Below are 25,354 nucleotides of genomic sequence, written 5' to 3'. Positions count from 1 at the left end.
TTTCCCCCTGAGATCTCACTGTGGCTGAAATTTGGATTCTCACTTAACATGCCTCAGCACTTTCCAGTGTTATTTCAAAGTTTATAAACATGGCTTTAAAAAAAAACTGACTCTTTTTTTTTCTGTTTCGTGTAAGGAATACTTTGCCATTACAGAGAGGGTAGAAAAGGGCATGAAAAAATAATAGTCATCTGCACTTCCACTACTCAGCCAGAACCTCCCTCCTTTCGGTGCGAGGCTTCGAGAATTTTATTTTTTTCAATTTTCCAATGTATGCATACATTTACAATTTCTCCTGAGTGTTACAAATAACTTCCTAGAATGTACATCTTTGCATATATTTCTGGGAATTTCTGTGAAATACATTCCAAGAAGGGGACTGGCTGAGTCAAAGGTATACACTGATAAAGGCCATTGATAATATTGCCGAGAATTATCCAAGTGACAAGTGGACTCTTGTCACTCTCACGGCAGCAGGGCTCACTTTCCTCCGTACTCCTCCCAATACAAGTTTTGTCAGTTTTAATCTTTGTCAATTTGATAGGAAAACAATGATCTTTCATGATCGTTTCAAATGACATTTCTCTGAAGAGAAGTTGACTTTTTCCCCCCATTAATGTGTATTGCTTATTTGCATTTATTCTAGTGTAACATGTTTCTATTCCTTTTGCTCATTTTTTAATTGGCAAGATTATTTCATGTGGGTTCTTAAGATCATGTTTTGCCAGTATTCCATAAAGGATGTTTATCATAGGAATGTACTTTTTCATGGCTGAGTGTTTATACAACACCCCGTTTAACCAATCCCCTGGGGACGGTTCACTGACTCTCGGTTTTATGTTGTAAATAACACTGCAGTGAAATACTTTTTCTTTAAATATCTCAGGTAATAGGATGGAATCCTGATTATTCCCCTGCCAAACGGTCTTGCTTTAAATTCACAGCCTGCTACTCTGGTCCCTAGCCCCATGTCCCCTTGCTTCCGGTGACTGTTTCCCACCTTCTCTTCTCTCTTCACACTTCCCTTCCTCACTCTCACTATTGACCTGCTTCCTTCTTCATTCCATAGAGACTGCTTTTGTCAAGGTCCCCAAGCCCTGCACTGCTGGCCCAGTAGTGACTTCCTCACCTTTCTTGACCTTGTGTGACCTTGTATGTGTTCTTCCTCTTCTCCCTGACCTCTGATAGATGGCGTGCCCTAGGGCTCCACTGTCCTCTTCTCTGTCTCCACTGGGCCCTGAGAGACTCCCTCTAGGCTTATGGCTTTAAATACTGTCCATGCAGTACGTGGGACTCCCAAGTTTACAGTCCAGCCCATTCCTTTGTCCTGAACTCCTGAAGACACAAATACCTACTTAATGGTCTAATGGCATCCCAAAGTAACATGTCCAAAACTGGCATCCTGAGTTCTCCCCACTCGCACCACTTGAATCTGCTCTGCCTGTATTCTCCCCCCTCCCGCTGGCGATCATCTGCTTTCCAGTTGCTCAGACCAAAAACCTGCAGTTCATCCCTAACTCCTCTGGTCCCCCATATTTGATCCATTAGCAAATGCTGTCACATCCATCTTTAAAATATGTCTAAATCCAGTGCATTCTTTTATTTTTTAAAATAAATGTTATTGGGGAATATTGGGGGACAGTGTATTTCTCCAGGGCCCATCAGCTCCAAGTCGTCCTTCAATCTAGCTGGGAGGGCACAGCTCAGCTCCAAGTCCAGTCACCATTTTTAATCTTTAGGTGCAGGGAGCACAGGCCACCATCCCATGATTCCGGCAAACTTGTTGAGAGGTAGCGTTCTAACCAACTGAGCGATCCGGCCACCCCACTGAATCTACTTCATTCTTACCAGCACCACCATCTTTGGTCTGGATGACGGCATTAGTTTCCTAACTGGTCTCCTACTCTTTCTTCGTACAGTTGATTCTCTCTGCTCAGCAGCAATTTGGTTACTCCTCTGCTCAAAACCCTCCAGAGTCTTCCCCAAGCATTCAGGGTAAAAGCCCAAGTCCTTACAATGACATGCAAAGCCAGGCGTGACAACCCCCTGCCTCGACTCTCATCGCTCCTGCTCATGTTCACTCCAGCCCCAGGGCTTTGCAGAACACGCAAATCACACACCTGCCTCAGGACATTTACACTCGTGGCTCCCTCTGCTTGGACCACTTTTCCCATCAAATACCCGTAGGCTTGTTCTCTCATTTTCTTCCAATGTTGCCATCCAGTAAAGTCTTCCCTGACCAAATATAATTAAATAGCACGCTTCTCCCCACCCTGAGCCCTGTCACTTCCAAGCCACCTTCCCTGCTTTATTTTTCTCCAGGGCACCTAACACCACTGGACATGTTTCATGTGTGTATTTGTTCATTTTCTGTCTTCCGTGCCAGAATACCTACACCGCGAGCAGGGATTTTTGTCTGTTTTATTCATGCTGAGTCCCCAGTACCTAGTGCAGTACCGACAACATAGTAGGCCCTTTATACGTACTGTAAAGGCATAGACTCAGCCTCGGAATGACTGGGCCTGAACGGAACCTGAGTGAGACCTGTTGTCCCGTCGCTTCCAGGGATGGAGCCAATTCGACCACTAGGAGGCGAGCTCCGGCGGTGGCATCCAGGACCCCTGACGGCCAGGAGAGTCTGTGGCGACTCAGAATACCGTGGGAGGACCCAGGAGCGCTTTACGGAGGAAGGGGTTCTTCGGGGGTGGGTATGGAAGGACGGGAAGAGTTCTGTCAGGTAGAAATGAGAGGCAATATTCCAGGTAGGAGACATAAACTGAAACTTGCGGATAGGCAGGGTCCCGATGGACTGGGGGAGAGCCTTCCGTGCTGAAGAGATGGGTGGGGGCCAAGGAGTTGGGAATGAATGCCGTGGGCACCCGGGAGCCAGCGGGGAGTCTAAGCCAAGGAGTAACATGAGAACTGAAGTTGTCTTCAGTTCTGTCTGTCTGTCTGCTGTCGTTTGGGTTCCATTTCTTTGTCTCTCTCCTTAGGAAACAAGACTTGGAGAGGCCCTCAGGAGGTGCCTCCGCTCCTGTGCCCGCGAGCGGCCCTGAGGTGCTGGTCTCCCTTCCCCCTCTGGGGCCAGGCCTCAGGGCCTTAAAATCCGTGGGCCAGTTCTCCCTGCGCAGTACCAGTCAGTGCCAGCTGGCAGCTCTCACTGGAGCCTGAGGTGGCAGGAATATGGGGGAGGGGGAGGAAGTGGGCAGGGGCCCAAGGGGAGTAGGGGCCAGGATCCCAGGAGGTGGTAGTGAGAAGCTGGGTGGCCAACGTGGGGCTCACATGGGATGAGGAAAAGGCTAGACTGAGGAGTCTGGGGGGAAGAAGAGGCATCATACCCCCCCACTCTGGCCCTCCTGCCTCTGGCAAACCTAATCCTCTCCCCACCACCCACTTTCCTCTGTACCCACCCCCTTAAACTGCCCCTTGCTAATTCATCTTGGTCCCTTTAAGAGCTGCCTGGGAACTGGGGCATCGGAGGGGGCTGGCAAGAGGGGGCTGGCAGAGCCCCCACTGCTCCCCCTGACTTGCCCGCCTCTGCTCCGCCCCCCACCCCTACCGACTCTGCTGGAAGTCTTGGACACCAGGGTTAGGGTCGCCACCGCTGGGCTGGGGGTAAGGCTTGAAGGTGGTGGGGAAGGGGGGCTGTGGTCCCTGGGTTGGGAGGGGGGCTGCGGGATGCCAGGTTCCTAGCACTGTTGACATGGGGTATCTGCGTGCCAGCTGCAGCGGATAATGTGGGGGCCCTGGCTGGGTGGTCCTCTGGCCTCAGACTGGGGGAAGGAGGGAGAACTTTGAGGGATAGAACCTAGGGACACAGGATGTGTGGGTCCCCTCACCCTGCACTCCCCCATCTCATTTTCCTGGGACCCTCATTTGCTAAACTTCATCAGCCACTTCCTGCCCCTCCCACAATAAAAGACATAGGGCTCCCACACCTCATCTTCCCACAGGAGGGGAAACTGAGGCTCAGCAAACCAGAGGAAATGGAATTGAGTGTGAGGCAGCAAGAGAAACAGGGATTAGACGACAGAAAGGTGCTCTGTCCTCCACCCCAGAGAACTGGACACAGGGACCTGGGTGTCTAGCTCACCCCAGCAAGTTTCTAACTACAGCCACAGCTACCACCAAGCCTAGGTGGCCAGTCCCTCAGCAGGACAGCTTAGAGCCTTCCATAGGTCAATGCCAAGAGAGGCTCCCAGGTTGCCAGTTGGGTAACCTGGGGTGAAGTGGAGCCAGGGGAAGCCTGGAGGCCCCCTTACTTTACTGCCTATTAAGAAATGCAGCCTCTCCCAAGTCTGCCACAGACATGGGGGTCCAATCCCCTACAGGGAAGGAGGTGGGCGTGGGGCCAAGGGCTTCCCAGGATGTGAAGTCTATCTGCAGTAGTTCCTTCCCCTGACAACACTAGTTCACTTTTCTTCTACCCATCCCCACCCCCGCTGACCTTGATTCCCAATGCTTCCTTCCCCTCCTACCCTGTGTCCCAATCCCGGGGGGGAGGGGGGAACGGGGTCTGAACTAGCAGGCCCAAAGGCGTAGGGGATGGAGTCAGGAGCGGTGGCGGATGTGACTTCAGAGTTCAGTTCTGCTTTCAGTACATGCCTTGCCCTCTGGATGTGACTTCAGAATTCAGTTCTGCTTTCAGTACATGCCTTGCCCTCTTTGCTCCGCCCTAGGCTAATGCTCAACCCCCACCCCAACCCAGACCTAAAAGGGAACCAGATGGTGGCCTGTGAAACCCTCTGCCCAGGGCTGGCACCAGCACACTAACTTCTTCCCCAAATACTATTAAGTCTAGAGATGAGCCATGTGGCTCCCAGGTGGGCTGCAAAGAGATTCTTTTACCTATGTGAATCAGAGAGGGCAAGCACCCTGCTCAGGATCACACAGCAAGTTACAGATAGCCAGTCCTGGGATCCAGGGCTCTTGCTTCCCAGCCCCTTTTTCACAAACTTCTCATAAGCGGGGAGAGGCCAAACTGGAAGGGGTTTTTTCAACTCCTCTTGTTACCAGTGAAGAAGTTAAGAGTCCAGAGAGGACAGGAGAGGCTGGGGCAGCTCAGGGTAGGGCTGAGAGAGGACGCAAGGCCCAGCTCCCAGAGCTCCCAGCCAGATCCCTGCTCGCCTCTGTTGCCTCATGGATGGGAAAAAACCCAGCTCAGACTTGTGTCTTGTTTTATCCTTCTCTGGTCTAGACCTTTGAGAAGTCTGCCCTCCATCCCTTTTTTATTTTGGCACAAACATTCCCCTCCCAATAGGTCTCAGGGGGTTTGTGAAAGACGGCTTCTGGAGAAGCCATGTTCTTGGGAAGGTGGCCGAGGAACAAACGGCAGGATGGGAACCTGGCCCCCCACACAGAAGTCAGGTTACTGTTACCAGAAGAGGGCTTAGGCTTCTGGACAGAGAAGAGACCATGTCTCTTGGCTTATTTGCATAGATATTTATGTGTTCGTTTGCTTCCTTTCTGGCAAACTCAGTTTGCATGGGGTCAGGCTGGCTGGCGTCCAGGTGTGACCACCCTACATAGACGCAGGGAAAAGGGAAGCCCAGAGGAACCAACCAGAAGAGGAATTGGCCCCAGCTGACCCTGAGCCCAGCTGGGGGACATGGAGCTGTGTGGCCCGCCTACTAGTGGCTGAGGGAACTGAACAATGGCCCCCAGGGGCTAGGGTGGCCTTCCCGCCTCCTCCACATCAGGAGCCCGACCGCCTCCACGTGTGGGTCCAGGAGTCACAAAAGGTGGGGTGCAGGGGGACACCGGTAGGAGGAGGAAGAATATGGGGAGATTCTAGTCCCTCCCACTTAGAGATGCAGTTGCCATGGCAACCGAGGAGCAGTGAGGCGGGAGGGGTTGGGGATGGGGCGGGGGTGTGGCGGGATGAAGCCCCAGGACACCAAACGCCTGGCATTCCAGGGGGAGGGAACCACGGCGACATCCCCACGCGCCAGGTAAGGGAGCAGGAGAGCGGACAGTGCTGAAAGGAGAGGGCAGGCCATTGTCTGGCGCTGGCTCTGCCCTGAGGAGCGGGCAGACAGACGGGGTCGGGCTATTGTGTGTGGTAGTCAGCTCAGCCTTCCAGCACCAGTCAGACTGGAGAAGGAAGCCTGGATGCGCTGGGTAAGGGGTTGGGGGGTGGGGGGGGCGAGAAGGCGGGGAGACAGGGGGTGGGGAGTGCCGGGGGAGTAGAGGCTGGGGGACATCCCTAGTACCTTGCACACAGTAGGCACTTAATAAATATTAGTTGCTTTGACTTGCTTGTGACCATAAAAGGAGGGCAACCAGGGGCAGAGCAGGTGGGGCTGGCAAAGGGGAGCTGGGAAGCTGAGTTTCCCAGGACTGAGCTCTTCTGGGGCTGCCCCTGAGGCTGGAAGGGAGAGGAGGTAGGGGACATGGGCCTGCTGGGTCATCGGTGAAGTCTGGAGTGGCTTCTCTCCTGGCTGCAGGAGCCCCTCCCTCAGCGAGGTACCCAGGTTCCCTGGGGCGAGCATGGGGGAGGGTTGGAGACTGATGTGACCATCTCCCCTCTCACCCCTACCCCCACATCTGAACCCCTACCCTGGGCCAGAAAGCCTGGCAGGAAGGGGCTACTGTCTGTTGTGGTCTAGGGGCCTTGGGGCCCCCCCAGCAGGGGGACCTTGGAGCAGGGGCGGGGTTGGAGCCAGCAGCATTCTCGTGAGGATGCTCAAGCCGGGCTCCATGCCGTGGGGACAAAGGAGCTGGGAAGCCCCCACACTGGGGCTGTGCAATATCCCGGCCCCTACAGCCAGGACCCTGAACATCTGACCCCTTCCCACCCCCAGGTCACCTGAACCAAACAAGACACTTCCCCTCCCTGGCCTCGTTTCCTCATTTGTACGGTGAGGGGATGGGACCCCACTGCTCAGAGCTAGTGCGCTGTGGCCACGACCTGCCACAGCATTTGTGCAGTCCAGTCCATGAGGAAAATATGGGGCCCTTGTTCAAAAGGATCCAGTCGCAGTGGAGGGTTAGACGCAGTGTGGGCCCTCCTGAGCATGGGGCCTTGTGTGGCTGCTCAGGACATGTGCCCTCGAAGCCAGCCCTGGCTGTGGGCTCTGCCAGCTCAAGGGAGGGTGGCAGTGCGATTTTGGGTCTGACTCCAGAGGCCCTGGTGCAAGCGCAGCAGTGGGTAGGGGGCTGGACCAGGAGATCCAGTGGAGGCCAGGGGGTGGTACCGGGGGTGGCACCGGTGCCTGACGAATACCCTTTACCCACAGAGGTTTCTGTTCCCTCTTGAGTCCGGAATCACCCCAGAGATACTGTTTCTCAGCCCAGAGGACCTAGAGCTTTCTGCTCTCCACCCTCCACAATTGCTTTCTCTGTCCAAGAGGCTACGTTGCCTGGACTAGGGCAGGAGCAAGACTCCAGAGAAGTGTAGCTAAGGGGCGAGCTTGGAATGAGGCCCAGATCACATTCCTCACCTGTGAAATGGGAGCCTGGTGGTACCTATCTGCTAACGGAACTGGGCAGACCAAAGCCTGATAATACTGACAATTCATTGGCTGGAAGGCTGGGCAGGAGAATCCCTGGGTCTCTGCAGAAGGAGGAACTAGGGGCAGGGCCTTCACCCAACACTTCCAGGGCTGGAACAGGTTGCAGGGCGTGAGGCTGGAACTTTCTTTCCTCCTCACCCCCCAACAGAACTCCTCCCAGCGACCCAGATAAGCCAATCTGTTCAAGCAGAGAGGCCCAGGGGCAGGGTAGGTCCCCAAATGGGAGCTGGGGCTGGGGACACACAGAAGGTGGGGTCCAGGTGGGAGTGTCCCTCGATTCTGAGAGTCAGGAAGACTTTCTCTGGGGGGCGTGGCCCCTGGCTTCTCCCCAAGACCTGGCAATCAGCCTCTGCAAGAGTCTGGGGGAGTCTGAGGCAAGTCTTGACAGAAACAGTTGTCAGGAAGGGTCTGGCTGAGACCACCCCCAGGGAAATGGAAGAAAAGTGGCAGCAGAGGGAGGAGGAAAGGAGGCTGAGCAGCCTTGGACAAGGAATTCTCCAGAACAGCCCGGGCTGTCCCATCACCCTGTAGGCTGATGCTGAGGTAGGACGGATGGACGTCACATTACAGAAAGCACTTCTTGGCAGTGAGGGCTGTGCCTTTAAGAAGGAGGTGGGTGGTTTATTAGAGTCAGATCCGCCCTGGGATGGCTGTGCCCTTTGAGCCGTAGTCTCTCAGTCTCGGGCTGAGTGGGAGCAAACTACCCCCTTTGTAGGTCACGGAGCCTTTGGTGCTAGAGGCCTCATTACCCTGCTTTATGAGGTGCCCCCTGGAGCTTCAGCGGGGGCTGAGCAGCCACCACTGGGGGTTGGGTGCCTCAGAAGCATGTTCCACAAGTGTGAGCTCAGGTGGGAAATTTTCTGGGCCTCCCACTGGCCTGATGCTGTCCTAGACTGACGGAGGTCAGATCACAGGGGGACTCCCTCAGCGACGCCATAAATAAGAGCCTAACGCAATTAGACTATGGCCCCGCTGGAGCGGGAAGTTTGAAGGTTAGACCAGTGCAGGGACTTTCAAGCAGGTAGGAGTGGAAAGACCCCGCCTTGTGGTTAAGTGAAAAGAGGAATATGAAAGACCGTGTCATCTCCTGCCTAGGAATTGTTTTTTTTAATTAATTTTATTGGGGTGACAATTGTTAGTAAATTTACATAGATTTCAGGTGTACAATTCTGTATTACATCGTCTATAAATCCCATTGTGTGTTCACCACCCAGAGTCAGTTCTCCTTCCATCACCATATATTTGAATGCCTAGGAATCTTGATTAAGAGGAGAAACCTTACGAGTTAGACGGGAGGTGACACGACAGAAGGACAGGGGAATGGTTGACATGACCTAGAAACTTTCTAGCCTTTTAAACTTTCGGGAAAGAGAGAGGTGAGAGGAGGGGGAAAGAGAGAGGCGTGTCTCCTTTTATTCCCCTCCCATCTGCCAACTTCCGCCAAGCCTGGGATTTGTCAGAACTCGAGAGGTGGAAAATCTGGTTTCCCTTTCCCTAGAGCTTCCAGTGCTGGCTTTGGCATGATGGGTACCTGGAGGGTCTCACTCTCGGCCCAGCCGGGCTGAGCCTCTGTCCCCGGAACTCCAGGGTCTGGGAACCCCCTCTCACCTTCGTTCTCGGATGGCACCTCCGCCCGAGGCCAGACACCTGGGTTCTGCACTCTGGCTGGCTCGAGGGTATGTGTGAGATGAGCTGGGTGGCTGAAGGCTGGCGGTCCCGAGGGTCAGAGACCAGGGAGAGGGTGGGCAGCTGCAGAGGCTGGGAGACAGCCAGTCACTCCATGCCCTGGGCCACTTCCTGGGCAATGCTGTGAGCCAGCGTGGCGGGCTGGACACTCATGGCCTCCCTGCCAGAAGAGGGCCAGGTAGGCCTGAGTGTCCATGACCGGAGCCCATGCCTGCCTGGGTCAGCAGAGGGCAGGGATGAGTATGAAGGTCAGTGTGTCAACAGACCTGAAAGTGCCTGGAGTGGCAGGTCTGAGGAATCTACACTTTGAGTCTGAGGAGCAGACTCCCAGGAAGCCCTCTGCCTGGGGGCGGGCAGTGATTTGGGCTCTGGGCTATGGGAGGAAGGAAGGCAAAGGGAAGGAAGCCAGAAGGACTTCTGTGAGTGAGGTGCGAAAGGCAGAGCGGGGCTGGGTGTAAAAAAAGACCAAAGGGCAGGATGGGTCGCCACGGACTCAGAGGGGAGGGGAAGACTTCAGCCTGTATTGACATGGAAGTGAGACTCCCTGACGGGAGGAAACCAGCCCTCCCCAGCACCTCCCTACACACTTCTGCTGCCTGGGGCTCTCCGATTGGTCCCCAGGGGGGATGTGGTAAGGACCTTGCCCAGAGAGTGTTATTTCTTCAGGGCCATCTGGTGACAGTCTCTGGCTCAGCATGGCCCTTCCAGCCCTGGGCCTGGACCCTTGGAGTCTCCTGGGCCTTTTCCTGTTCCAACTGCTCCTGTTGCTGCTGCCGCCGTCCCCTGCAGGGGCAGGTGGGCAGGGGCCTGTGCCCAGGCTCAGATACTATGCAGGTAAGTGTTTGATGGCCAGGAAGTATGGGGATGTCATCAGCCGAGGGGTGTGGAGGAAGGAGAGAGGAATGGTGGGAGGGGACAAAAACAGATGTGGAGAAGTCGAGAGATATGCCAGGGAGAGAGGGTCTCAGACAGAGACACAGCCAGAAAGAGAAGTTTGGACTGAGATAGGAGTGAGAGACCAAACCACTTGGGGCAAAGACTGAGCACAGAGAGGAGAGGGGCCAGGGGCACCATTCCTTCTAGTTCTCCAAAATTGCTGATGTTCATTTCCCTCCTTAAATGTCACTGACATCAAGCGGCACCTCAAACCCGTAACTGCTTTCACAGCCCCAGGTGCCCCCAAAGCCAGCTGGCCCAGATGGCCCATGCCAACACAGTGGGCCCAGGCCAACCACACAGACCATGCTATGTCCAGTACTGTGGACACCAGCGATACAAGAACTTAGGGTGGCCTGGCTGGGGGACAGGCCGCAGGATGCTGGAGGCACAGCTTGGCTGGTTTGTTACTGATGCTGCGGGGCCCTCTCGCCTCCAGGGAGGAGATTCAGAGGGACACAGGTCCTATAGGAGTTGTAGGGGAGGCGCTCCTGGCACCACTGTGTCTGTAGCATCTTCCAGGGGCGACATGGTAAAGGCAACGCATGTCACCCCTGGATGGGGAGGCCCATCTGTGTCGGGTGCTGGGATTATGGATGTGAACAGGACTCGGCTCCTGCCCTCAACCTGCTCAGAGCCCCAAGGGGAAGCAGATGGGCAGTCAGTCATGCTGCAGGGTGATCGATTCCGTAACGGGGGTCTATACAGTTCTGGGGGGCTGTCCCTTCTGGCCCCTTGCCACACACGATCCCCCAGCCCCCCTCTCGGTCCTAAGACTCTGAGCCTCCAGAGGTTACAGCCTGGCAGCACCCTAACTAATGCAAATAAGCAGATGTGCCCAGGAGAGAGGAGTTGAGGGGCTCCCTGCCCCTTGCTGATGGTCAGTGGGGCGGGAGTACCCCCTATCACTACAGCACGGTGATGGAGAGGAACTAGATGAGCAATTGGGGCTCCCCTCCTCTCCCAGGCACGGCCACTGGACCTTTGAGGGAAAATGTTTCCTTTCTGATCAGCCTATGGCAGTCAGTGTAGTATTGGAAATTTCCTACAGCGGGGGGAAGGGAGTGGGGTTGGTGAGTGGGACCCTATAACCCACCCACAGAGACGCTGACGCACAATCCTGTCTGTGTCTGCTTTCCTGTCTGTGGCTGGCAACACCTTCTTATCTATCTGCCTTCAGCTCCCCCCTATCAGGGACCAGCATGTCCTCCCCCAGCACAGCCCCAACCCCCGCAGCAGCCATTGAGCCTCACTCTGTTTCTGGTCCCTTTGTCTACCTCCTGGGTGTGGGCCGCTGTCCCCCAGCCCCAGGCTGTCATTCCCCTGTCTCTGGCTCCCTCTCCTCTCTGCTGTGGGCTCAATACACAACGCTCCTATGGCTGCCAGCGGGGTGGGGAGAGCGGGGGAGCTGCTGATCTACAGTGGGTCCAGCGGCCAAGGCCTGGGGAGCACACTCAGCCAGGCCTTCCCTTCCCCCCAGTCACCTCAGAAATCAGCTGCCTGCCCACCATTCCTCATCACTCACCTCTTCTCGCTGCCTCCCAACAGGTGACGGACGCAGGGCTCTTAGCCTTTTCCACCAGAAGGGCCTCCAGGATTTTGACACTCTGCTGTTGAGTGGTGATGAAGACACTCTCTATGTGGGGGTCCGAGAGGCCATTCTGGCCTTAGACATCCAGGATCCAGGGGTGCCAAAGCTGAAGAAAATGGTGAGGAGGCCGGGGGTTGAAGGCGTGGGCTGGGAGTGAGGAGGGGCCAGCAGCTGCCCTGCGCCTGGGCGGCCTCAGGGTGAATCACCACACATTGCTGTTCTCCACACAGTGACCTTTGAACAGCATGAGTGTGAACCCTGCAGGTCCACTTACACGCAGATTTTTTTCAATAAACATACAGTTGGCCCTCTGTGTCCCTGGGGTTACAGGGATACAGTATACAGAGATACAGATCGAAGCAGTGTTTTCGATCCATGTTTGGACATCCGTGGGTGCGGAGGGCCAACTGTAAGCATTGTTCTGCCTTCTTTTATAAAAGAGACTGGGGTATCCACGGGGATCCTGGGATCAAGCCCCCGTAGATACCGAGGGACGACTGTAGTTAAATTTTGGGGAGTCAAAAGTTACACGTGGATTTTAAACTGCGTGCCCCCAATGCCGATGTTGTTCGATTGTCAACTGTCTTCATCACTAACCATCAATGCTGGTTATATATAGCTGGTCTGTATAACACAGGATGTACTATCGCGGCCTCACTGCTCATTGGTATGAGTACTGGCTGACTAATGCCAGTTGCTAAAACGGCTGATATGGACCTGTGAAAGACGCATCGACTCAAATTGTATCAATAATGTGCTATCTACCCACTGGAGAAATCCCTGGGGCTTCTGTGTCAAAGTATAGTCACCCTACTAATGGCAATCAAGTGAGGGAAAAGGAAGAGGAAGGAGAAAGGGAAGGGAGGGAGCTAGCAATTCTGGAGCATCATAGAGATATGGGTTGAAAATGAAAATGCCGATTCCCTGAAGGCCCAGAAACTGACACGTTTAAGAATTTCCCCAGGAAATGTGTGGTTTGACAACTCTGCTGCTTGTATGCCACGCGCTGCCTTGGGTGTTCTGCTTATGCCCCCGAGTTGTGCCCTCCAGAAGCCTGTGAAATTGACCTTGGTCTCTCAACCAGTCAGTGGCTGAACCTAGACACAAACTCAGGTCTGATTCCACAGGCCACATTCTAGCAGCACGGAGCTGTGTCCTAACGAGTATCAGTATCATCAGAGTAAGAGCCCTGGTCACCAAGTGATGTCATTCTTCACCAGCCAGTCACCAGCCACCATGCCTGCTGGTGATCTTACAGCAGAGCCAGGGAGGGGGTGGTAGGTCACAACTCGAGCTGAACACCTCATGTCCTTTCCTTTCCCCCCTCCCAACTCCCCACTTCAGATATCCTGGCCGGCCAGTGACAGAAAAAAGAATGACTGTGCCTTGAAGAGGAAAAGCAATGAGGTAAGCAGAGGTCGGGTCCAGGGGCTTGTGTCCCAAGACCATCACTGAGGTCCCCAGACCGCAGGCAGGGCAGGCAGCAGAGATGACGTATGGTTCCAATCTGCATCCTGTCCTCTGAAGACATACAGGGACCACATCAGCACTGCCCAGCCCTTCTCCACACTAGGAAGTGAGGGGGCAGACACTGGGGGCCCAGGCGTTTGGGGCAAGTGGCCTGGAGGCCTGAATTCTCTTTCTCCCCTAGACACAGTGTTTCAACTTCATTCGTGTCCTGGTCTCCCTCAATGCCACTCACCTCTACGCCTGCGGCACCTTCGCCTTCAGCCCTGCCTGTGTCTTCATTGTGAGTTCCCTGGCACCCACCTTGCTCGGGCCCCAAGCCTCCGCCCTCACACCTACTCCCAGCCCATCCTCTGCTGCTCTGGAAACCTCTGGACTTCCAGACGCAGAACCCTTGGGAGCTTCCTGGCTCTAGACCAATTTCCCCTATGTCCCTTTCCTTTCTTCCCTCATACCCCTCATTTCCCACACGTGAGACTCTAGTGTTCTAGCCCCCCAACTTCCCGCCCCCCCAGGAACTCCGAGATTCCGACCTGTTGCCCATCTCTGAGGACAAGGTTGTGGAGGGAAAAGGCCAAAGCCCCTTTGACCCCGCCCATAAGCACACAGCTGTCTTGGTAGGTGAGTATCAGGTTCCCCGGTCCATCCCAACACCTGCTTTCCCAGGTCACTCTGTGACATATGGAATCTGACAGAGGGAGGGGAAGCCAGGAGCCTCAGACATAAGGTCAGAGGGAGAATCGGGCACCCCAACCACTAGCTCCTGCTGAAGCTGCCATAAAGAAGGTGGAGAGAGATGGATGTGGAGAAATACACAGAGGCAGGAGGGCCTGGGAGGGGTCTCAGGTGGAGAAGAGGCCAGGCCTGAGATCCAGCCATCAGTTCAACAAATAGGCGTTGTGTGTGAATACCTCCTCCAGTGCTCAGGCCGTGTGCTAAGAACTGTGGGGTAACAGAGAAGTCACGGCCCTGTGCCCTCCCGGCACAAACCATTAGACTTTCCACCCTGGCTTCTTGGAGGAGGTGACCTTCGGCTTTTGAATGGGACCTTGAAACACAGGGAGATGGACAGGAAAGTTGTGCCAGGCAGAGAAGGGGAGGACCCAAATATGGAAGCAGAAAACACAGCTGCCTCCTGGGAACAATGAGTGATTCTACTTGGCAAGTGGTTTAGCTGGGTGTGTGGGGGAGTAGCCAGAACAAGGCTGGCCAAGGCCAGGACGGCTGGCCATTTGCTGCCGGCAGAGGACCTAAGAAGGGTGCTCAGTGGGGGGCTGTGATGTGGGCTTTGGGCTCCACAGGAAGGTGAAGAACAAATGAAGAGGGCCAGAGATTAGTGTGAATGCTGCCCACGTCCCCCAGGCAGGTCAGAGGCGGGCAGGGCACCCTCCACCTGACAAGGTCTCCCTCCTCTCCCCCAATCTAGACGGAACGCTCTATTCGGGCACCATGAACAACTTCCTGGGCAGTGAGCCCATCCTGATGCGCGCGCTGGGACCCCAGCCTGTCCTCAAGACCGACAATTTCCTCCGCTGGCTGCAACGTAAGGACCTGAGCCCCAGCCAGCCCTGGTCTGGCCCCCTGCCCCGAGGCCCGTGGGCTCTCAATTGTTGAGGGCATACTATGTTCACGGCACTGGGGTACAGCGGGAAGAACACGAAGCAGCCATCCTCCTGAAGCTTTCGCCTTCTGTAAATAAAAAAGCACCAGCCCGCACGGCTACCCTCCACCGGCGGGGGGACCCGAGGCCTCCGGCCTCCAGGGCCAACCCCAGGGTTTCCACCGAGGGGAGCCCTGGGCACCCAGGGGCTCCATCCCTAAGCCTGTCTGCCCCGCCCCTGCAGCGGACGCCTCCTTCGTGGCAGCCTTCCCTTCGACCCAGGTCGTGTACTTCTTCTTCGAGGAGACAGCCAGCGAGTTTGAGTTCTTCTACAAGCTCCACACGTCGCGGGTGGCCAGAGTCTGCAAGGTCCGCCTCCTGGGCGGGGGGCGGGGCTGGGCGTGGAGCCAATGGGCGAGGGGAAAGGCGTGCCAGGGGGCGGGGACACGCCCGCAGGTCTGGGGTGGCCCTTGACTCAGCCGGTGCCCCTAGAACGATATGGGCGGAGACAAGTTGCTGCAGAAGAAGTGGACCACCTTCCTGAAGGCCCAGCTGCTCTGTGCCGAGCCCGGGCAGCTGCCCTTCAACGTCATCCGCCACGCTGTCCTGCTGCCGGCCAGTTTCTCCACTGATCCCTACGTCTACGCAGTCTTCAGCTCTCAGTGGTGAGCGGGGGGCTGGGGGTGGGATCTGGGGCCCGCACGATGCTGTCCTGGTTTGACGAACACACACGGCGCACTTCACATAGGAAGGCATTCGATTCGTGCCCTTCATGTAGATGGGAAAGATAAAGTTCAGAAAGGGTCTTATTAGTTTATATCCTGCCTGCTTCCAAAAAGGATGGGAGGCAGCTTACAAAAGGCAACCAGTAAAAGAAAAGAAAATCAATAAGGAAATGGGAATAAAAGGAGAATAAGAGAAGCCAAGGATAAGATCAGCACATTACAGATAGTTGTCATTTATACAGTCTCTGGATGCTGGTCACAAATTTAGCTCTGAGCTTCCTAGTGGCCAGAGCAAAGAGGGAAACACATCATAAGATAAAAAATGTAGCCATTGCTTGGAGGCTAAGAAAGGTTAACTGGTTGGCTGTGATCTGGCCCCATGGTGTTTTAGATACCTGCTGACAGCATGTCAGGTACCAAAGATACCTGGTGTAAGCAGGGTCTGGTTTCTTTGGCATTCAGAACTGACAACTTCGTGTGCCACTGTCAGCTTAAAGAGAAAAAGAAAGACAGACCTTCTGTTTCCACAGACCAGGGCTGAGGAATGAAAATAGTCTTGTCGTCAGGCTTGGTTGGTTCTCTCTTAGGTCCCATAGAGGACCAGGACTCCATGGGACCTAAGGCAGGACGGCTTCATCGGGAGCCTGTCAGGGGCTGGTCACACTGCCCCTCCCATGGGTACTGAGCCCCAGTTAATTCTCATTAACGACGGTCACACTTCAGATCCTTAGAGGGGTCAGAGTCTGGGGCCCTCCAGCCCTATTACCACAGCTGGGGGGAGGAGAGGCGGCTGGAGGCTGGCCCATCCCTCCACGCTCCTGCCCTCTTGGGGTTTTTCACCAAGGATGGGCCAGGGATGGGGCATATAGCAGAGGAGATCCAGACAATGTCCATTCTGGCTGTCCCCAGGCAGATCGGCGGAACCAGCAGCTCCGCAGTCTGTGCCTTTTCTCTCAAGGACATCGAGCACGTCTTTGAAGGGAAATACAAGGGGTTGAACAAAGAGACTTCACGCTGGACCACTGATGGGGTCCCCGATGGGATCAGTCCCCGGCCAGGCAGCGTGAGTACCACCCCCCACACTGAGCAAAGCCCCGCCCCCACAGAGACACACACCTAGTGAGCTTGTCAAAGTACCTATGGTGGTCCTAAGGGCCCAATAAATGTTAGTGCTACCTCTCAGTCCCTTGTTCTCAGATATACACCGAGTCCAGCTGCCCACGTTCCACAGGTGTGCAGCCCCACCCCGACCCCAGCCAAGTACACACCTAACACCTGGGTGTCTCACTGAGGGAACAAGGGAGAAAGACCTTGTGGGGCCTCTTCCCGTGCATGTCTTATTTCACTTTTGTCTTGGGTCAGAGTTGTGTATTTACACCCTAAAGAATCACATGCTTCTACATGTTGGTTACAAAACAACAGCTTCGTTCCGCACCCTCCACTTTTTCCTCTCTAGGGACAACCATCTTCAACTCTCTTGGCTGGTTCTTTTGGTGTTTATCTCCAAATGTCTAAATAATATACTTTTATTGCTACTTCTGGACGTTTCAGTTTCAGGCAGTATCTATTGAATTCCCGTTCAGGAAGGTGAGGCTTTAACTTTGCTCCCCACCCCGTCACCCCCCACTCCACCCCCCTCACCAGGGGTGTTCTTGAGCTGGCTTGCAGCAACTAGCAAGAACCCTCTTTGCACAGCTCTCTCCAAATTCATGTCCAGTGACATTAATTACATCGGTAGGTTGAAATCGGCCACGGTGGATTTCACACTGCAAATCAGGGTTCCCCCCGCGCCCGCCCCAGAGCTGCCTGTCAGCACACCGGTGCACCCAGCCCTCGTCTCCCAGCACAGTTTTATAGTAATTTCGGTTAGAGCAATATTTATATTAGGACTCTTATAATTCACAGGTCAGCCAAGTAGTGAGCCAGGCCATAATTACTTCTGCTTTTGCATAATTTTTTGTTTTCTCTGGGGTTAGGAATTATCTTGATTTTTTTTTTTTTTGCTTGCTTTGTTTTCTAAGCTCTTATCTCCCCCCCCCCCCTTTCTTCTGCCCACTCCCTTTACTCCGGTTCAAGCTGTTGTTTCTCAGTCTGGTTGTGTAGGACACAGCTCCCTGGCCCGTGCTGCTTTATGAGCCCTGTGCTCCCCTCGGCTGAGGCAGTTGGTCACCAGTTGTCGGTCGGCCGTAAGCTCTTATCTTTAATTTAACCCCAAACTCTTCTCAATTATCTGAATCTCCTCTGAGACAGACCCCGTAGGTATTCTGATGGTTTCATCTTCCTGGAGACCCTGCCTGCCTGCCACAGTCTGGACCGGGCTCCCTGCATCCGGGCACTGCTGCCGTCCTAGACTCTCTCTCATCATTCTGGACATTCCCTTTGCGTCTTCCTTGTGATAATCTCATGTTTCTTGCCTCCCTCGGCGGCAGCGGCTGGTGCTGCTGCTGCTGCTGCTTTTATTTTCTATCTTATTTTAGTGGAGGATAGCCTCCGTAGACTCCTGGAAAAGGATATATTGTGGTAAAATCTTTTGAGACCTTGAGTGTCTAAAAATGTCTTTATTCTGCTTTCACATTTAACAGTTTGGCTAGGTACATGTCAGTCCAGACTAGAAATACTCTTCCCTCAAAACTTTGAACGCTTGTCTACCATTTTCTGGTTTCCAGCCCTGCTGTTGAAAAGTCCAAAGCTATCTTTTTAAATTTGTATTAAATCTATGGGGGTGGCATTGTTTATTAGTCCAAAGCTATTCTGATCCCTAACTCTTTGAATGCCACCTGTTTGGTTGTGGGTTTTTTTCCTCACTGGAATCTTGTAATGCCTTTTCTTTGTCCCCTGCTGCTCTAAAATTTCACAATCTTGTGCTTTGGTGGGGCTCTGTGCATATATTGTACTGCATATTCAGTCTGCCCCTTCAGCATGGAAGTTTACTTCCTTCGGTTCTAAGAAGTGTTCTCAAACTACTTCCTCCTATTTCCTTTTCATTCAACAAATATTTTTTGAGGTTACATGCCACTGTTCTAGATACTGGGTACACAGCTGTGAACAAAACAGACAAAAGTCCCTCAAGGAACTGACATGCCAGAGTTAGAATGCTTTCTCACTGCTTTCTGGACCTCCTGGATTGGTTCTCTAACTTTTTAAATTTTTTCCTATTTTCCAAGGCTTTGGTTTTGTTGTGCTTTTTGGGAGAGTGTCTCAATTTTATCTTCTGATCCTCCTATCAGATTTTTAATTTCTGCTAAAATATGTAATTTCCCACCTTTTTTGAGCTTTAAATATCTCTTATAAAAATTTTCTATGATGAGAATTTCAATATACAAAGTAGACCGAAGTGCATACTGGATCTCCATATAGCCATCAGCCAGCTTCAACTCATAGCCAATCAAACCTGTGTCATCTATACCCCACCCACTTCCTCCCTTACTATTTTGAAGCAGATTCTGGACTCATTAAATTGCACCTGTAGTTTCCCAGGGCCGTAACAAATGACAAACTTGGTGGCTGAAAACAACAGAAATTTATTCTAGATTTCTGGAGGCCAGGTGTTCAAATTCAAGGTGTCGGCAGGGCTGGTTCCTTCTGGAATCTTGAGGGAGAATTTGTTCCAGGCCTCCGTCCTAGCTCCTGGTTGGCTGCTGGCCGTCCTAGCTATTCCTTGGCTGGTAGACACATCACTCCATTCTGCTTCTGTCGTCACTTCAGCTTCTCCTGTGTGTGTCTCTTCCGCTTCTCTTAGACGGACACTTATCATTTGATTTAGAGCCCATAGTAGTCCAGAATGAGCTGATCTCGAGGTTTTAAATTGTATCTGCAGAGACCTTTTTTGCAAATCAAGTCACATTCACAGGTTTTAGATGGATGTTTTTTTGGGGTAGGGCACCATTCAACCCATTGTATCACCCATAAATATTATAGTATGTATCTCCAAAAGATAAGGGTTTAAAAAATACCCATAGTACTATTATTACACCCAAAAAGTAACTCCTTAATAACTCCTTAACCTAATATGCATTTCTAACAGTCTGATAGACGTCATAAGAGTATTTTTAATATAGTTTGTTTATTTGAATCAAAATCCAAATAAGATTGATAAATTTGGATTGGTTGTTCTTTTAAGTTTCTTTTCGTTTAGCTGTTCCCTTTCTAGCTTCTTTTTGTCTCTTGCAATTGATTTGTCACGTAGAATTTTCCACCATCTGGATCTTGATTTTGCATGGCGGTGCTGGAGATTAAATGTTTTTTGTAAATCGGTAGTTGGATCTAGAGACTTGATCGGTTTGGTTTCAGGGGCCAGACTACTTTGTCATCCTGGGTCCTTTCTTTAGGACATACGTATGTCCAGCTGCCCTCTTGGAGTCAGAACCCCTGTTCTTTATCTTTCTGGTCTTGTCTCATCGTTCCACTATCTTCACTTCTCTCTCTTAAGATAGTAATGTTTCTTGGCTGGGAAGTTTCTTGTTCTCTGCAACAGTTCTGTTTTCTCTCATATTTTTGTTTGTTCATTTTTTTCTGTTTCCTTTGTCCTCTTTCTTGATCCTGGTTCATGCCTTTAAAACAATCCCTTTGGGAGGGAAGTGAGAGTTGGTGCATGAGCAGATTCTGGCATCAGAATGAGACACACATTATTACCTCACTCTACAAATGAGGAAATATAAAGCTCATGGGGTGAGGTAACTCGTCTGAGGACACAGCCCGTAGGTGACAGAGTTGGGGCCGGTCCTAAGACACCACTCTCGCGTGTGGAGGGCAAGGGTGCTGACCAAAGAGCGGGACACAGGTGTCACTGGGCCGCAGCACGCTGGTGTGGGCAGGGCCTTCAGAGAACAGCCTGTTCAACCCCTCATTTAATGGGTGAGATGAAGGAGGCCCAGGGGGAGGGGACTCTCCCCGAGTCACGCAGCAAGTCCGTGCAAAATCGTGATGAGACATGCTCCCTGCCGCAGCACCCCATTCTGTGACATCTCTTATTCAGTCATGACTCAGCAGGCATTTATTGCATGCCAGCTGTGTGCCAGGTTGTGTGCTGAGCCGAGGCTTCAGACGTGAGTAAAACATGGTCCTAGCCTGCAAAGTCATTGTCATCGTCCCCCTCTCACTTCCTGCTTTCTGTCACAACTCCTCCTCCATGAAGGTGAGAAGGAGGAAGGTCAGAACAGCGGACGTTTACTGAGCCCTTAATTCACTCAATCACTGTTCCAGTGACTTTTCATGTGTTTTCCATTTCATCCTCACGGCAGACCTGACGTGGGTTGGCAGTGTGCCCATGTCACTGTTCAGGACCCTCGGGCATGCAGAGGCTGGAATTCCAGGCCAGGCAGCTCTGGAGTCCCACCTTTAACCACCATTCGGAGATGAGGGCTGCCATGAAGGAGGGCAGCAGAGGAGATTAGCAGAGGCGGGAGGAGAGACAGAAGAGGCAATAGGTGAGCTTCAGGGACAGGGAAGCTGACCCGACCTGTCTCCTTCCCCCTTCAGTGCTCGGTGGGCCCGTCCTCTGATAAAGCCTTGACCTTCATGAAGGACCATTTCCTGATGGATGGGCAGGTGGTGGCGAAGCCCCTGCTAGTGAAGTCCGGGGTGGAGTACACACGACTTGCGGTGGAGACAGCCCAGGGCCTGGATGGGCACACCTACCTGGTCATGTACCTGGGCACCAGTGAGTAAAGGCTCCAGGACACCCCCCAGGGGACGAGGGCAGGAGCTGCAACTCCACTTGGGGGAAAACTGAGTTCATTCACTCATACGTTCATTCAACAAATATTTTCTGAGCACCTACTATGTGCCTGGCACCCTGCTGGGCTCTGAAAATACAGTGGGGAGACAGAACAGCCCAGTCCCAGTCCTTTCTGGTTGGGGAGGGACACACAAGGCCTTTGGTGGCCTTCGCCAGGGCTGTTTATCTTCTGGGGGACGCCCTGTTGGAGAGGTGGAGAGTGGAGATACGGGAGCTGCACACAGCATGTCCACAGGTGACTCTTCCGGAAGCTTGGCTGAAGGGGGCACCGGGTGGACGGCATGGGGTTCAAACAGCATTCTCTTCTTAAACAGGGGACAGCTTGTCACACGGGGCTAGTGGGCAGAGGAAGTTGCAGAGGGAGCAGGAAGCCAGAGTTCAGGGACTGGCCCAAACAGGAGAGCCACATCCCCGCTGGGGTGGGCGAGGAGGGGTGAGACGGGTGGGCAGGAAGCAGAGGGCGCCTCATGTGAAGGCCTTTGTGTTCTCTCTGAAGGAGGGATGAGCTGGGAATGAGGGGCAGACAAGGTAGGAGGGTTGAGGAGAGCAGGGGATTCAAGTGGTCTTTGTGGGCGGGGGGAGGGAGCACAGCGGGGACGTGGGAGATTGGTGAGCGTGCATTTGGAGGGCCTGGTGAGGTGGTGGCCTTGAGCTTAGTGGAGGAAACGTACCAGATTCATTCATTCTTTTAGGATCTTCACGAGGCACCCTATGTGCCTGTGTGGGGTATACACAGACAGAAAGCTTGACCTTGTGGGGTGCCTGGAGACAGAAAACTCCCTGACGCAGTGACTAGGATGTATGCCATTAGGAACCCAGTCCAGCTTTGGGCTGGGGCTGGAGGGAGCGGCACTGCCCGTCGGGGCACAATCCCCTGGAATCCCTTTGAGTAGAAACACTTGATGGAGGTGAGGGAGCCTGGCGATGGGATTTTCCACAGAAGCGCTCCGCTGTCCATGGCCCTGTGTCCAGCGAGATTGTGGACAGTTGGGTCCCCAAGGGTGTTCCATCTTCATGGCACAGAGGAACACGGTCTGACAGATCTGTGTCCAGTGGGCATGAACTTCAGAAAGACCTTTCTGACAGCTGGGAGGCCATCTGGGGTCGTGGAGGGGGAGGAGGGTGAGTTCAGCGCTCTGTTTCCACAGCCACAGGGTCCCTGCACAAGGCTGTGGTGAGTGGGGACGGCAGGGCCCGTCTGGTGGAGGAGATCCAGCTGTTTCCTGCCCCTGAACCTGTTCGCAACCTGCAGCTGGCCCCGACCCAGGTGGGCAGGGACCCGATGGGGTGGGCGTGGGGGGCTGGGTCCTTGCCAGGCCTGGTGGGAGCGCCCTAACACTCCCCATCTCTCTTCCAGGGTGTACTGTTTGCAGGCTTCTCAGGAGGTGTCTTGAGGATTCCCCGAGCCAACTGTAGTGTCTACGAGAGCTGTATGGACTGTATCCTTGCCCGGGACCCCCACTGCGCCTGGGACCCTGAGTCCCGAATGTGCCGCCTCCTGCCCACCCCCGTCCCGTGAGTGCCGGTCCTGGATGGTGCCGGGCCCTTTCTGCCCAGCCTGTGTTCCCTCCAAGTACCTGCTCCTGTGGGGGGCCCCTGTGGGGGGGTTGTGCCCAGCAGTTGTGAAGCTGTTCCAGCGTCCTGGGTTTCTCCTCCTCTCTGTTCTACCTGTGTTCCCACCATCGCCTTCTTCCCCACTCTGCCCTCCCTCCTCTTCTCCCTTTGTTTGTTTCAAGGGGTGATTGTGATTTCCCTGCCTTCTCAGGAAGTCCTGGGGCCAGGACATGGAGCAAGGGAACCCAGAGTGGCTGTGTGCCAGTGGCCCCATGGGCAGGAGCCTGCGGTCTCAGAGCCGCCCCCAGATCAGTAAGTGTGGCACCAGGGGCCATGCCAGGGCTCAGGAGGATTTCCGGGCAGCGGTGGGCATTCTTGCTTCAGTTTCTTTGCCCAGCATCTGCCCGTCTTGAGCTCCCGGAGGTGGGATGGATTCGGTACCTGGCTGTAGGCAGAGGGGATAGGAATGCTATGCTGGGATTCAGGATGGCGGGTAAAGTGGGTTTTGGTGTCAGAGCTGGAGTTGGATGGGCTGGAGGTTAGTTTGGGCTCCAGACTGGAGATAGGGATGGGGTCAGAGTTGAGTTTGAGAGTTGAAATGGAAGTTGGAGACGAGAGTTGGGAATCCATATGTAGGGCAGAGATGCTCTCTGGCCTTGCTCCTCCCCATCACCCTTAACCTTTGCCCCTTTTCCTTCACCTGCAGTTAAAGAAGTTCTTGCTGCCCCCAACTCCATCCTGGAGCTGCCCTGCCCCCACCTCTCAGCCCTGGCCTCTTACCGCTGGAGTTGGGGGGCAGCTACGGACCTGGGAGCCTCTTCTGTGGTCTACAATGGCTCCCTCCTGCTGGTACTGCACGATGGGGTGGGGGGCCTCTACCAGTGCTGGGCCACAGAGAATGGCTTCTCATACCCCGTGGTCTCCTACTGGGTGGGCCTCCAGGACCAGCCCCCAGCCCTGGATCCTGAACTGGCGGGCATCCCCCGGGAGCGCGTGGAGACCCCGCTGACCAAGGTCAGGGGCGGGGCCACCCTGGCTGCCCAGCGGTCCTACTGGCCCCACTTCCTCACCGTTACCGTGCTGCTCACCTTAGTGCTCTCAGGAGCCCTCATCTTCCTCCTCTCTTCCCCACTGGGGGCACTCCGTGCCCGGGGCAAGGTCCAGGGCTGTGGGACCCTGCCCCCCGGGGAGAAGGCCCCGTTGAGCAGGGATCACCTTCAACCTCCCAAGGAATGCAGGACCTCTGCCAGCAATATGGATGCCAACCACTGCCTGGGCACCGAGGTGGCTTAACCTCCAGGCATAGGCTGGGCCCTGAGGTCGGGCATGGCGCCTGGCCATGCTGACGGGGCGGCCTGGGGCAGTACATGCCTGACTGGGATGGGAATTGCACAACACACCACCTTCCTCCCACAAGAGGAGCCCCTCCACCACCCTGAGCCACCCATGGCACTCAGCGGCTGGGCGCAGAGGCTGGCTCCCCGTGGGACTCCCTTCTGCCAAGCACATGAGCTCTCCAAGGGGGGCCGCCCGGACCTGGCCCTGCGCAGTGACAGACGGCGCTGGAGAGCTTCCTTCGTTTCTGGCTGTTCCGGGACCCTCTGCAAACTTATGCTCCAGGAAACCCTAGAACGTCTGACTGTTGCAGGACCCAGTGATAACACCAAGTATCTGAAGAACCGCAAGACAGCATGTCGCTCCTGGGGACTCCACTCGGATGGCAGCGCCACCTCGGACACCAAACTCCTCTCTCCCAGGGTTCTTCAGGGAGCTGTCCCCTCCTGCTCCCATTTTCAACTGTGCACCACTGACCCCCGGGAAGTCCTTCCTGAAGTCTGACCATCTTTCTTCTTGTTTCAGTTGGGGGAGCTTGTGATCCATTCTAGCCTGGCTAGAATGGCAGGAGTAATCTGAGCCTTGTTCACAGTGACCCTTTGACTTCTCTCCTCTCCCCTTTCCTTTGTTTTGGTATTCCAAAAGCTACTTCTCCCAGACAGTTTATTTTTTATTAAAAATACAGTTTATGACCGGTGCTGTTCTTGTTGAAGCAGAATGCTCCAGCAGAGGACTGCAAGATGTAAGGAGACCAGCATCTGAGTACATCAGTGGGAAGAGGGCTAGGTTGGTGGGGTCCTTGTCCCCTGAACTTCTGCCCTGCTAGCTGCCCCTTAGAACCAGAGGAAGTGCCCTTCCCCCGCTCCGGCCACTGCTAGAGTGCGTCAGACTGCCTTTCACACTAACATCTGTGCTGACCAGCTTCAGCTTGTGTCTGCTGGCCAGGCGACACCTCATCCATCGCTGGGTGATGGTTTGGCAGGTGTCCTCACAGTTGCTGTCCCCAGGTCTCCCACATTTCTTGTGATTCCAACTCAACCCCCCTTCTCCACTCCTGCTGTTGGTTCCACCTCCTGGTGGATTAATTTATAGAAAGCCCATGCAGCCTCCCCCACCTGGCCTGGCCACATCCTTCTGGGTAGCTGACAATCCGTGTTCTGTCCACACCCCCACACCACCTTCCCCCCTCCCTCCTGTCACAAAGGCACG

The 25,354-nt window shown here is 54.2% G+C and overlaps 1 protein-coding gene across 4 annotated transcripts; it reads left to right on the top strand.

Annotated features, from left to right (window-relative positions):
• The first annotated feature begins 2,635 nt into the window (after positions 1-2,635).
• SEMA4A (semaphorin 4A) lies at positions 2,636-24,893 on the top strand. Of its 4 annotated transcripts, XM_081025146.1 has the most exons (16): positions 5,882-5,951; positions 9,013-9,190; positions 9,867-10,034; positions 11,685-11,845; positions 13,072-13,134; positions 13,379-13,477; positions 13,710-13,815; positions 14,621-14,737; positions 15,039-15,163; positions 15,287-15,459; positions 16,429-16,582; positions 20,998-21,178; positions 22,405-22,523; positions 22,614-22,771; positions 23,022-23,122; positions 23,517-24,893. In XM_081025146.1, exons 3-16 carry the CDS (start codon positions 9,896-9,898, stop codon positions 24,101-24,103), a joined length of 2,283 nt encoding a protein of 760 aa, XP_080881272.1. In that variant the 5' UTR covers positions 5,882-5,951; positions 9,013-9,190; positions 9,867-9,895; the 3' UTR covers positions 24,104-24,893. The 4 variants fall into 4 exon arrangements, with proteins under 4 accessions (XP_080881269.1, XP_080881271.1, XP_080881270.1 ...); XM_081025143.1 differs by lacking the exons at positions 5,882-5,951; positions 9,013-9,190 and adding an exon at positions 2,636-2,762; XM_081025145.1 differs by lacking the exons at positions 5,882-5,951; positions 9,013-9,190 and adding an exon at positions 3,555-3,615.
• Positions 24,894-25,354: the final 461 nt, after the last annotated feature.

Source organism: Rhinolophus hipposideros (assembly GCF_964194185.1).
Source record: "Rhinolophus hipposideros genome assembly, chromosome: 19".
In the NCBI taxonomy this organism is placed as follows: Eukaryota; Metazoa; Chordata; class Mammalia; order Chiroptera; family Rhinolophidae; genus Rhinolophus; species Rhinolophus hipposideros.
This window is presented reverse-complemented; position numbering and strand designations above follow the sequence as displayed.

What these genes read in the sequence shown, in the direction of transcription:
- SEMA4A (XM_081025143.1), top strand. Translation starts at nt 2,711, where the DNA reads ATGGAAGGACGGGAAGAGTTCTGTCAGGTAGAAATGAGAGGCAATATT. An exon ending in GCACACAGCTGTCTTGGTAG is followed by an intron (nt 13,816 to 14,620) that starts GTGAGTATCAGG and finishes CCCCCAATCTAG; the next exon opens with ACGGAACGCTCTATTCGGGC. An exon ending in GGTCATGTACCTGGGCACCA is followed by an intron (nt 21,179 to 22,404) that starts GTGAGTAAAGGC and finishes CTGTTTCCACAG; the next exon opens with CCACAGGGTCCCTGCACAAG.